The 14,073-nt window shown below is 37.6% G+C and overlaps 1 protein-coding gene across 1 annotated transcript in view; it reads right to left on the bottom strand.

Annotated features, from left to right (window-relative positions):
* The window catches only part of ZDHHC15 (zinc finger DHHC-type palmitoyltransferase 15), a gene marked incomplete at its 5' end in the record, with an annotated part of 164,133 nt that overhangs the window by 130,472 nt on the left and 19,588 nt on the right, over positions 1-14,073 (bottom strand). The window contains one exon of the mRNA XM_045572367.1: positions 10,979-11,099. Coding sequence (XP_045428323.1) covers positions 10,979-11,099 — 121 coding nt within the window. The remainder of the gene's footprint in view (positions 1-10,978; positions 11,100-14,073) is intronic.

Raw genomic sequence — 14,073 nt, 5'->3', positions numbered from 1 at the left:
TAGAATCTTCCTCATTGATTTTTAGAGGATTGTATTTTTCTAGGAATATGTTCATCTCCTCCAGATTGTCCAGTTTGTTAGATAGAGTTGTTCATAGTATTTTATTTATTTATTTATTTATTTATTTATTTATTTATTTAAATCAATCTTTATTGTTCATATTATTACAAAAGTTCCTCATTTTTCCCCCCTCCACCAGGTTCCCACCCCACCCTCTGCCCTTTCCCCACCCCCCATTGTCCTCATCCATAGATGCACAGTTTATGTTCAGTCTCTTCCCACATCCACCACTCCCCCCCCCCAGTATTGTCAGTCCACTCCTCTCCCATATCTCTGATTCTATTATAATCAACAGTTAATATTGTTCAACGGGTTTTTTAATTTCCTTGTTTTTTTTTAATTAATAAACTTACATATTTTTAAGAATAAATTTTAAAATCTAATAATTTTAAACCTTGTTTTTTCTGCCCTGGGAACTGAGAAGCAAACTTGTTTACCTGTAAACTTGCCCTTAGGCTATCAAAAGGTGTAGCCATTCAAATGAAAATAAACACATTGTTTAAAGATACCTGCTGACTGGAATTGGATTACCTGTTCTGGGTGGGAAGGGCTTGTCCTCCTCTTTCTCCATTAAAATTAAGCTGTTACCAGGCCCTGAGCAGCAGCAGCCAGGCCTGGAGCAGCAGTGGCCAGACCCAGAGCAGCTGGTTGTGGAGACCAGAGCAACAGAGGCCAGGCCCGGAACAGCTCTCTCCTCGCCTGCCCACGCCCCAGGGCTGCCTCTCAGACATGGCTGGAAACTTTTGGGGGAACTTGAGGGTCTGTTGAATCAAGTGATGAAGGCTTAGATCTGGATGTGTTGAGTTAGTATAGCGCTGGGGTGTTGATCTGTGAATGCCTTGTGTGGGGTCTGGAAGAGGTTGGTTGATCTATTTGGAAATGTCTTTTGTGTGAAGTATATCCTTGGGCATGTGGAGGTATTATTGATTTGAGAAAATGCTAAGTAATTGATTTACTATCTGAAAAATTTAAAGTTCTGAAAGTTTAAAGTCTCTTGCCAAAAATAGGTTTTAAAGCTAACACCTTAATTTTAATGGAGAAAGGGGAGGACAAGCCCTTCCCACCCAGAACAGGTAATCCAATTCCAACCAGAAGCTATCTTTAAACAATGTTTTCATTTACATTTGAATGGCTACACCTTTTGATAGCCTAAGCCTTAAGGGCAAGTTTACAGGTAAACAAGTTTGCTTCTCAATTCCCAGGGCAGAAAAAAAAAACAAGGTTTAAAATTATTAGATTTTAAAATTTATTCTTAGAAGTGTAAAAGTTTATTAATTTAAAAAAAAAAAAGGAGGTTGAAAAACCTGATGAACAATATTAGCTGTTGATTGTAGTAAAGTCGGCAATACAGGAGTGGAGTGGACTGTCAGTTCGCGGGGGGAAAAGGGGAGTGGTGGATGAGGGAAGAGACTGAACATAAACTGTGCACCTATGGATGAGGACAATGGGGGGTGGGGAGGAGGCGGAGAGTGGGGTGGGAACCTGGTGGAGGGGGGAAGAAATGAGGAACCTTTGTAATAATATGAACAATAAAGATTGATTTAAATAAAAAAAAAATTAAGCTGTTAGCTTTAAAACCTCTATTTGACAAGAGACCTTAAACTTTCAGAACTTTAAATTTTTCAGGTAGCAAATCAATTACTTAGCATTTTCTCAAATCAATAATACCTCCACATGCCCAAGGATACACTTCATACAAAAGACATTTCCAAATAGATCAACCAACCTCATCTAGACCCCACACAAGGCAGTCACAGATCAACACCCCAGCGCTATACTAACTCAACACACCCAGATCTAAGCCTTCATCACTTGATTCATCAGACCCTCAAGTTCCCCCAAAAGTTTCCAGCCATGTCTGAGAAGCAGCCCTGGGGCATGGGCAGGTGAGGAGCAAGCTGTTCCGCCCGGCTGCTCCGGGCCTGGCCTCTGTTGCTCCGGGCCTGGCGTTCATAATATTTTTAACAATTCTTTGTATTTCTGTGGGGTCTGTTGTTATTTTGACTCTTTCATTTCAGATTTTGTTTATTTGGATCCTCTCTGCTCCTTGGTGAGGCAAGCTAGAGGTTCATCAATCTTGTTCATCTTTAAAAAAAAAAATACAAAAAAAATACAGCTCCTGGTTTCATTGAGTTTTTGTATTGTTGATGTTGTTGTTTTTTGTTGTTTTGTCTCTGTCATTTATTTCTGCTCTAATCTTTATTATATCCTTCCCTATGCTCACTTTGGGCTTTTTGTTGTTGTTGTTGCTCTCTTTTTAATTTATTTCAGTTGTAGAGTTAGATGGTTTCCCATCATGTTTTTTTCTTGTTTTTTGTTTTGTGTTTTGTTTTTTGTTTTTTGGTAGTCCTGTAGAGCTATAAATTTCTCTCTCAGGACTGTTTTCACTGTATCCCATAGATTTTGTATTGTTGTGTTTTTATTGTCATTAGTTTCCAGGATGCTTTTAATTTCTACCTTGGTCTCTTTGGTTACCTAATTGTTGCTTAATAGCATGATATTCAGCTTCCAAGTGTTTGAATTTTTTAAATTGTTTTTATTGTAGTTTCTTTCTGATATTATGCCATTTTTGACTGAGAAGATACTTGGTATAATTTCAGTCTTGAATTTGGGGATAATTTGCTTGTGACCCAATCTGTGCTCTACTTTTTAAAATGTCCTTTCCTGATTTTTTTGTCTAGAGTATTTATCCACTGATCTTAGTGGTGTATTAAAATCCCCTACTATGATTGTATTGTTGTCAGTTTCTCCCTTGATATCTTCCAGAAGTATTGTGTTGTTGTTGTTGTTTTTAATTTGGTTGCTCCTGCATTTGTTGCATATATGTTCATAAGGATTCTATCCTCTTGTTGTATCAATCCCTTTAGTATTTTGAAGTGGCATTCCTTATCTCTTGGTATGGCCTTCACTTTGAGGTCTATTTTGTCAGATATAAGTATTGCTATCGCAACTTTTTTTTTTTTAATTTTCATTTCCATTTGCCTGAAAGATATTTTTCCATCCCTACACTTTCAATCTGTGTGAGTCCTTTGTTCTGAGGTGGATCTCTTGTAGACAGCATATATATGAGTTTTGTTGTGTGTGTGTTTTTTAATCCATTCTGCCATTTGATATTTTTTTATTGGAGCATTTAGGCCATTTACAATTAAAGTTATTATTGAAAGGGAATTAGGGAATTAGCCATTTTTATTTTTTGCACCTATGTTCCTTCTTACCTTTTCATTTCTTCTGTTAGTCCAGTCCCTTTAGTATTTCTTGTACTGCTCTCTTAGTGGTGATAAATTCCCTTAGCCTTTTATTTTTCTGTAAAGCTCCTGATTTCCCCCTCAATTTTGAATGATAGTCTTGCTGTTTTTTGAATCAGTCCCTTGCTTTGCATCACTTCGTTTCCCCACCACCCTTTTTTTTTATTAAATTATTACCTGTGTACATATTTTAACATTGCCCCCCCCTCCTATACATACCCCCCCTCCCCAAAGTTTTGTGTCCATTGGTTGTACTTATATGCATGTATACAAGTCCTTCGGTTGATCTATTATCTCCCCCAGATCTCCTTACCCTACCTGCTGTAATTTGACAGTCTGCTTGTTGCTTTACTGTCTCTATATCTATCTTTTAGTTCATCAGTTTATAATGTTTTTTATTATCCATAAATGAGTGAGGTCATGTGGTGTTTCTCTTTCATTGACTGGCTTATTTCACTCAGCATGATGTTCTCCAATTCCATCCAGGTTGCTGCAAATGATGAGACTTCCTTCTTTTTTATGGCAGCATAGTATTCCATTGTGTAGATGTACCATAGTTTTTGGATCCAATCATCTGCTGACGGGCACCTAGGCTGTTTCCAAATTGCTATTGTAGATTGGCTTTGCATCACTTTGTAAATGTCCTTCCATTCTTTTCTGTCCTGGTGTGTTCCTGTTGAGAAATCATTTGACAATCTAATGGGAGATGTCTTTTACATAACTCTGTGTCTCTCTCTTGTGGTCGTTTATATTCTCTTCTTTTCGTGAACTTTTGCCATTGTAATTACGTTGTGTTTTGTACTTATATGCATGTATACAAGTCCTTTGGTTGATCTATTTTTGGGTTCATCGTGTTTGGGACTCTCTGTGCTTATGTGACTTTTTTTTTCTTACCCACATCAGGGAAGGTTTCTGACATTATTTCTTCAAATAGGTTTTCTAACCCTCATTCCTCTTCCTGTTGTTCTGGAACCCATATTACTCATACGTTGCTTTGTTTCCTATTGTCCCATAGCTCCCTTAGGCACCCCTCCTGTCTTTTAATTTTTTTCTGCTATTGCAGTTCAGTTTTTATGTGTTTTTCTTCCCTGTCTTCTAATTCCCTAATTCGGCCCTCCACTTCTTCTAGTCTACTGTTGAATCTTTCCATTGTGTTTTTTATTGCAGCTACATCACTCTTCATTTCTTCTTGATTCTTATATAACTTGTTGATTTTTTTTTTTTTATTCATTTGGTTTATGAACTGTATGACCATTATTCTGAATTGTTTTTCTGCCATATTGCATGACTCTATTTCACTTAGCTGATTTTCTGGTAATTCCTCCTTTTTTTTTTTTTTTTTTTTTTTTTTTTTTCCTTTGGGGGATTCCTTGTCTACACATTTCTGACCTCACTGACTGATCTACATGTTGAGTTGTAAATGGGCTGCTCCTTGTGTGGCAGTGGCTCTTTGGGCTGCAGTTGCTCCTCAGTCAGTCCCAGTAGTGGCTGCTCCTCAGTTGGCAGCAGCTCCTCTGGTGGGTGCTGTTCACAGCAGTGGTGGTTCCTCTGGCGGGGGGGGGGGGGGGGGGGGGAGACTGCTTGCACAGCTGCTACTCCTCAGATGAGGGTAGGCTGATCATGATGCTGCTGCTCCTCTGATGGAGGCAGGCTGCACATGACTGCTGCTCCTTGGATGGGGTGTGCTGTGCACATAGTTCCTGCTTCTCAGATGGGTTTGGACTACCTATCTGGCTGCTGCTTCTTGGATGGGGGCTGGCTGCTCGCTGTTCCTGATCCTCAGATGGGGCAGGGTGCTCATGAGGCTGCTGCTCCTTGGACAGGGGCAGGTTTATTTCAGGGATGCTGCTCCTATATGGGTGTGGGCCTTTCTCACAGCTGCTGCTCCTCGGATGAGGATTGTCTGCTCCCATGGCTGCTACTCCTCGGACAGGGGATGGGCTGCTCACATGGTTGCTGCTACTTGGACCGGGAGTTGGCCACTCACACAGCTGCTGCTTCTTTGACAGGGACAGGTCATGTGAGGCTGCTGCTTTTAAGCCTAGGGCAGGCTACTTGCTGGCCTGCTGCTCCATGGGCTGGAGCAAGCTGCTCACATGTCTGTTGCTCACATGGTGGCAGTGCCTTGGGCTAAACTTTTGGGATGGTAAGAGGGGAGCATGCTTCAGAACTCACAGCAGCTGTGCAGGGATAGCTGAAGACTTGGTGTCCGTGGGACCACAAGTGAGGTAGCAGGTCCCTGGCATGGGTGACTAAAGAGTCCCAGGTGTTATCTGAGGGCACCCTGGGTGGAGGTGAGGCTCAGTTCCCAGTTACAGAAGCTCTCCCCTTCAAAAAGTATAGGCCTCTGAGGACAAGCTGGCCTCTCGGTACTATTTGTAACAGTAGCAGAGGCTGTCTAGTTAGGCGAGCCCAGTTAGCCTGCCCCCAAAGGTCCTGTGGGGTATAACTGTGCCACAAACACACACACACACACACACACACACACACACACACCACATGACCACACATTCCTCTTTTGATCCCTCACTCACTCAAGCTCTCCCTCACTGCTGCCCTCTTTCTGCCTCTAGAGTTGGGTCTGGGGCGTTATTGGCCCATTTGTGGATGGAGTTTCCTTTCTAGGTGTCTGGTTATGTGGCTCCCTCTCTAGCGCACTGGCCAGGCAGGATAAAATTCACCTCAACAAGGCACGGCACAAAGGGAACCAAGCATGAATGTACTCACAACACTGAGAGCCCCAATATAAGTGAACACCTGAGAAAAGAGAATTATGGGAGAGAAAAGAAAGCACAAATTATATCAAAGAGAGAAAAAAAAGATAAGAGAGAAAAGAAAAAGGAGTATATATATATATATATATATGAAAACACCACAGAACCAATAGATAGACCAAAAAAATACAAACATCAAACGCCCAGCAAAGAGGGGTGGGGGCAGAATCTGTAGAGGTTGAGCTTATATACAGAAAATAAGGTTAAGAATTGGATGAATATGAGGAGGACCCCAGTTCAGTATAAAGGAAGTAGAAAGGGGATGAGTGGATAAGAAAGAATGAGAAGATGATAATAATAATAATAATAATAATAATAATAATTTTATAAAAATTGATTTTAAATGGTATAAAAATAAAAAATAGCAAATACAAATAAAATAGAGTGATGGAAAAATAATACTAAAAGAAATAGAAAATAATGCAACAAACAAAAATATATATATAAATGTAAAACTGAAGTGTTATTCCTTTGAATAGCTTAAGATCCCAGTATTCTGTACTGTCTTCAGTTTCTCAGTTTCCTTTACTGGTAGTGAAGACCTCTCTTTAGGCCAGTCCCTTTGACTCTCAGGGACTATTTATATTTTTTTTAATCCTTTGTACCATTCAGGAGGGAATCTGGGTGTGGCTGTATTGATTGCCTGGAAACTGGAGGGAGGGGCTTCCTCTTCAGGACAAAATGGCTTCCCAGGTCCCAGGCTCAGGTATGACTCAGCACCAGACTGGCTGCCACTTCTGGGCCCCAACTCTCCCCAGACTCCACAAGTCTGCACCTTCTCCTGAACCTAAGCTTGGGTAAGCCTCTGTATCTTAAAGGTCATATGAGTTAGGTTCAGTGAAGAAAAGCACAGGCCACAGAGAGGGGAATGACTGCATCTGTATGAGCTCCTCTACTGCTGGCACTGCATGGTTTGGTCAGCCCTTCAGGCGGCCCCCTCTGGGCTCAGCCTTTCATGTCTGTGGACCCAGATCGAGAATCCCATGCCTGCAGCAGTCCTGTGGACATTCTTTCCACAGTCAGACACTGTCCCTGTACCCAGGGATGCAGCTCAGTGCTGTGCGGTTTCCCTCTGACCCTCAGGGCTCAGAGTTCTGGCAGACTCTCTTGCCCAAATGCTTGATTTTACCCTTCTCCAGGGGTCCTCTGCTCTTCCTGGCTGAAAATTGTCTTACCAGCTGAGTCTCCTTTGCCAATTTGGGTTGGATGTTATTCATTTCAGCTGCTCATTCTATTTGGTCTGGGACAAGGCTTGGGGCATGCCTATCTATTCCAACACCATTATTTCTCTCTATTCATTTTTTCTCAATATTGATGCAGCTATCTGGGTCTTTTATGGTTCCATATACATTTTTGGAGTATTTGTTCTAACTCTGTGAAGTATGCCATTGATATTTTAATAGGGATTGCTTTAAATCAGTAGATTTCTTTGGGCAGTTTAAACATTTTATTGATGTTAATTCTTCCAATCTATGAACATGCTATACACTGTATCTTCATCTGTTTCTTTTTTCAATGTCCTTTAGATTTCCAAGTACATGTCTTTTAGCTCCTTTAAGTTTATGAGTTGTATGAGTCCTTTATAAAATTTGGATATTAAAGCCTTGTCAGAGCTGTTGTTTGCAGATATCTTCTCCCATTTGATTGTTGCTTTTTTGTTTCATTGGCAATTTACTTTGCTGTGCAGAAGCTTTTAATTTGATATAGTCACATTCATTTATCCTTGCTTTTAAGTCCCTTGCCTTTAATTCCCTCAAATTCATAAAATATTTTCTAAGACCAAGGCTAATGAGTTTAATGTATGTTTTCTTCTATGTAATGTACTATTTCTGATCTTATCCTTAGGTCTTTGATCCATTTTGAATTGATTTTTGTACTTGGGACAAACACTACTCTAGTTTTATTCTTTTGCATGTGACTTTTAATTTTTTCCAGCACGGTTTATTGAAGGGGCTTTCCTTTCTTCATTGTAGGTTTTTGGTTCATTTGTCAAAAATGTATTTGTCTATATACATGTGGTTTTGTTTCTAGGATCTCAATTCTGTTTCTTTGGTCTGTGTATCTGTTTTACTTCCAATACCATGTTTGCTTGTTTCTTTTTATTATGTTTGTTCTGTAATATAATTTTATACTACAGGTAGTGTGATACTTTTTCTAATGATTGCTTTGTCTTTTTAGTTCCTTCTGTAGTTCCATATACATCTGATGAATTTTGTTGTATTTATTCTTAAAATGTCATTGGAATTTTAATGGGATTGTATAAATTCTGTACATTACTTTTGGGTAATATGGACATTGAACTATTTTAATTTTTCTAATCCATGAACCCAGTAAGTCTGTCCATTTCACTGTGTCTTTCCCTATCTCTTTTAACAATGCTTTGTATTTTTCAATAGATAGGTCCTTCACTTCCTTTGTAAGTTTATTCCTAGGTATTTTATTTATTTACTTACTTATTTTGTAATTGCAAAAGGAATTTTTTTTTTTCATTTCTTTTTCTGAAATGTCATTGCTAGTGTATAGGAATGCAGGGGATTTTTGTACATTGAATTCTGTATCCTTCTACTTTACTATATTTGTTTATTGTATTTTTGGTAGAGTCTTTTTTTTTAATATACTTTATTGATTTCTTACAGAGAGGAAGAGAGAGGGACAGAGAGAGAATCATCGATCAGCTGCCTCTTGCACACTCCCTACTGGGGATGTGCCTGCAAACAAGGTACATGCCCTTGACCAGAATCGAACCTGGGACCTTTCAGTCCACAGGCCGATGCTCTACCCACTGAGCCAAACCGGTTTTGGCATTTGGTGGAGTCTTTAGGGTTTTATATATAAAGAATCATGTCATCTGTCAAAGTGACACTTTTATTTCTTCATTTCCAATTTGGATGCCTTTTATTTATTTCTCTAGCCTGATTATTTAAAGATATGGTAAATGTCACTGCCCAGTATAAGCCACCATCATCGTTCACATGGATGACTACAATAACTGCTGTCTATTTACTCATTCTGCTTTCATTATTGACCCTCCTCCACCCACAGTATATTTTCTACAAAAGAGCCAGGTTAAAATGAAAATCAGATCATATCACTTTCCACTTAAAGTCTTCAATGGATTTTCAACATGCTTAGGGGGGAAAAATCCAAACTCCTTACCATGGCCTGCATCACCTGGCCTTAGCCTACTTCTTCTATCTTAACTTGTGCCACTCTCCTACTACAATACTACAGTCACTCTGGTTATCTGTTTTTTTCTTCTATTAATGCAAGTTAGTTCCTGTTCCAGGGTGTTTTGTATTTTCAGTTCTTGTTTATTTTCAAGTCTCAGGTCAAATTATTTAGAGAAGTGTGCTATTACTCTCTATCATAGAGGCTGCAAAAAATGCTTTTCAAGGGTCCAGGATTAGGGAGTAGTGACTGAAGAACCTAGTTGAAGACTGTGGCAGAACCTGATAATCTATACCCTATTTAAAGAGAGATTTACTATTCAGCTTTAGCTAATTTCTGCGTATAGAAATGCAGATTATTTGTTTTCAAGAGAAGCCAGAAATCTGGATTTTCATTTGGTAATATTCTAATTGTTAAAAATTAGTAACAAATGCAAAGTTTTAACAGACACAAAGATCAGACAAAATATAATCCTAAACCCAGTACGTCCAATATGCCTCTTCTTTGTAATCACTGCTTTATCACATCATTCTGTTTTCTACTATCTGAAACTGTATAATTTGTGTCTGTCTTCTTTTCAGAATATATTAGTATGACTTAAGACTTTACTTAAAAATCATAATCACCATATGACATTAATACTCTAACAAAATTAACAGCAAGTCCTTAATGTCATCTACAATAATACACAGACCATATTAAAATTTTCCCATTTGACATAAGTAAATGACAAATGAACATAAATAACTAAAGTACACTTCCTAAAGTGTTGAAATAGAATGTTTTGGTAAAAAGAGCCTTAGTTTTCAAATTTTAAAAAGCAAACAATTAGCTAGTATCATTCTAGTTATGCATATAAAAACTAACAGTAAAACTCCACAGTAGATATTTACCCAAGAAAAATGAAGGCTTATATCTCCACAAATACTTGTACAAGAATGTTTTTAGCCGATTAACTCATAATATCTAAGCAGAAAAAATAACGCAAATATGGATTAATGTGTTGTAAATGGATAAATAAACTATGATATATTCACACAATGAAATACTACTCTGCAATAAAGGGAATAACATACATAGCAATGTAAGTTTCAGAAGCATTATGCTGAATACAATAAGGCAGACAAAACAGTAAATGCTGTATAGATGTATTTATATAAAATTCTAGAGCGGATAAAACTAATATATGGAGGAAAATATCAGAATAGTGGCTGTATTTAGTGAGATATACTGAGAAGGAGCATGAAAGTACATTCTGGTGTGTGGTAATATTTATAGAGATTCTGATTATATGAGTGTGTACATTTGTGGAAACACTGAATGGTACATTTATGATTTGTGTTTGTTTTTATATGTATATTTCAGCCTCAAAAGAATGATAAATATTTCATTGCATGTGTACTGATATCTGCTACTTGCATTTAAATGCACCAAAAATAATTAATCTTTATGAATGATGGATAGAGGAACAAGTTTGTGAACAGATGTGTGATAAATCAATATAGATCAATGTTAGTAGTAGACTGTAGTGGTGGGCATACAAATGTTTAATGTATAATTCTTCCATCTTAGATAAATGTTTGAAACTTTTTATAGTAAAACATTGAGAAAGACTCCGTAGTGTTTTTCAGAAGAGAAGAGAACAAAAGAGGGCTAGCCTAAGGATATACTGTATATGATGACATATACACTTGTTGATCTGCCTCTCTGGTTGACTTTGGATGAACTGACCTCCACTTCCAGTCCTTGTGTAAACTGGTAACTTCTTGGCAATATCGATGAGCATCTGCTTTTGGACCTCAGGTCTCTCTTCATTTTCATAGCGTTCCTTGTCTGAATAGGATAAATAAAACTGGAAGCAGAAGTGAGAAGCAAGTATTTATTTCCCAAGGTTCACAAAAAATTAAACACAACAATAATTATTTAGAAGAAATTTGTTACCTATCCTGAAGCTCAGTTGCCTATTTGGCTTATAACTTTCTCTGGATAATTATCTCAATTAGCTATCTGGATTTTATCTCAATCTTTATTACTCTACATGATAGGTAGTTTTGCTTTATAAGTAAAAAAAAAACTTATATTAAGTAACTTGAGCATTGTTATACTCACTCAGCCAGTAAGTAGCAAAACTAAGTCCAAACTCAGTACACCTTACTCTAAGACTTGAGCCCTTTATACTACAATAAGATGTGTGATATCTTAATGACAGGATCCTAATAACTATGAATAACTATGCTTATTATTAACTTTTGAGTATTTTTCATAGGTGACACTTTTGTAGGATCTGGATGAGACTGCTTGCGATATTATCTGGATATTCTAATTTTGAAAATAAGTAGAAATTTGGATATTCTCACTATTTCAATAATTTGTGCTCTGGTATGAAGCTTCTTGCCATGTTTGCATCATACCTTGCTAATCTTGCAAAAGATATTCCAACAATTTTCCAAAGTAACACAGACCTTGAAGCTTTCTTCTATCTGAGCCAAAGAGTAGGTAAAAGTGAAAAAGGAGAAGGATCTGTGTTCATATTTTCTGGGTTTAAACATCATATCTGCAACTTGATAGTTTAAAAACTTACTTTGGAAAATCAGACTCTGTCATTCCAAATTTATCCAACAGTAAAATAAAGGTAATAATAACTATTTAACACACACACACAAAAAAATAAGTGTTACTAAGCTTGAAAAAAATATGGTTTTCTTTAACTGGAGAAAATTAATTATTTATTATGATTTCTTTATAATAAAATTCAAAAAGTGGTATGCCAGGCCACAAAATATACAAAATTATAAGGCCTTTGATACATATTACCAAACTACTAGCCGCCAAAATGAGGAGAAAAAGAAACATCTCTAGATGAAAGAAAAAGAGAAATCTCCAGAAAAAAAGAGCTATCAGTGGTTTTCAACCTTCCTAATGTTGCGACCCTTTAATCAGTTCCTCATGTTGTGGTGACCCCCAACCATAAAATTATTTTCGTTGCTACTTCATAACTGTAATTTTGCTACTGTTATGAATCATAATGTAAATATCTGTGTTTTCAACTTGGAAAGTTCTACAGACAGCTTAGAGAAGAACCCCAATGTATTTAACTTCCCCTCACTGGAAAGCATTTAGAAATGTTATTTCAGACTGATTTAAATTGGAGAATTGGATTGAGTAGATATTTAGGGAAATTTAGTTGTCACCTACTAAAAGACAATTATTACAATTTCTATATTATACCCCTATTATTGTACCAAAAATACTAGGCAGGAACATATTCCTGAAGCATTAACTGTTTTTACTGATGGATCCTCTAATTGCAAAGCTGCTTATCATACAATAAAATTAGACTGAGTCATCCAAACTAGTCATACTTCTGTACAAAGAATTTAATTAGAAGCTATTAAGACTTTATTACAGGATATTCAAGAGCCTCTTAATATTATCTCTGACTCTTCTTACACTGCAGGTTTAGTAAACAGAATTGAAACTGCTCATTTAAAATGGCTCAGTGCCCAAAGTTTATTCTTACTCTTCAAATAAGTTCAGCAGATTCGACAACAGAGACACTATCCTTACTCACATAAGGGTCACAGTGTATTACCTGGCCTGTTAACCAAAGGAAATGCATATGCTGATCAATTGGTTGCTTTATTAAATCAGGCCACATAATCTCATCAGCCTGCCGAAATGCTATCTAGATAATTCTCAATCACTCAGCAGCAGGCAAAACAGATTATCAGAGAATGTCCCACTTGCATGTTACCTCTACTTCAAGGGCCTAACACAGGAATTAACCTTAGAGGTTTGCTATGGGACCATATCTGGAAAATGAATGTAACACATTATACTCCCTTTGGACACCTTGGGCATTGCATGTCTCTGTAAACACCTTTACAAAAATCCTATAGGCTACCGCCTTTACAGGGGAAACAGCAAAACAGGTTATTAATCATTGCCTAGCTAATTTTGTCATCATGGGAATTCAGAAAATTATTAAAACTGATAATGGGCCTGCTTACACAAGCTGTCATTTCCAGCAATTTTGTAAAAAGTGAAAAATTCAGCACATTAAAGTACTATCATATAATTCCCAGGGACAGGCCATTATTGAACAATAACATCAGCAGCTAAAATCCCAACTTTAAAAACAAAAAGGGGGTATTATTATGGAGAAATCATCTATGGGTAGGCTGCAGCAAGCCTTAATTACTCTAAAAGTTTTCACTTCTGATACTAATGGCAAGACAACTATGGAGTTATACTGGTGTCAGAATTAAAAAAAAAAAAAAAGTAAAATGGTCTAGTTAAATGGAAAGATCCCAAGTCTGGATTATGGAAGGGACCTGATCCCTTGCTAATATGTGGTTGAGGGTATGCTTGTATATTTCCAGAAAATTTCTCCAAGCCTGTGTGGATTCCTATGAGAAATATTAAACTGCAGCATGGATCTGAGAGAAGAACTACCCAGATTAATGAGGACCTTGCACCTGGAGCCACACCTTGCAGCTGCAGACAATTGGCTACCCCAGCCACAGACAGCAGCAGCCCCAGGTAACACACTGAAGATGAGGAGTGGAAGAAGAACACAGTGGATGATGAACAGCCTAGAGATGACTTGGGAGTTTTAAAGAAGATGGTCCTGAACGAATTTGTGAAGAGGGCAAAAACCTAAGAACACCTGAAAACGTCTTTCTTGCCATGCTGGCAATCACCAGCTGTGCGGTAATATCACCAAGGGCTAATGGGGAAGTCCTCCTTGGGTAAAATTCCTTACGTGGACTGATCCCCGGCCTAGTATAGTAAGTATATTGGCAAAGTATAATGACATGGTTGTC

The sequence above is a fragment of the Pipistrellus kuhlii genome, unplaced genomic scaffold (assembly GCF_014108245.1).
Source record: "Pipistrellus kuhlii isolate mPipKuh1 unplaced genomic scaffold, mPipKuh1.p scaffold_m20_p_46, whole genome shotgun sequence".
Lineage (NCBI taxonomy): Eukaryota > Metazoa > Chordata > Mammalia > Chiroptera > Vespertilionidae > Pipistrellus > Pipistrellus kuhlii.
Note: the sequence above shows the minus strand (reverse complement) of the source record. Positions and strands in the feature narration are given on the sequence as shown.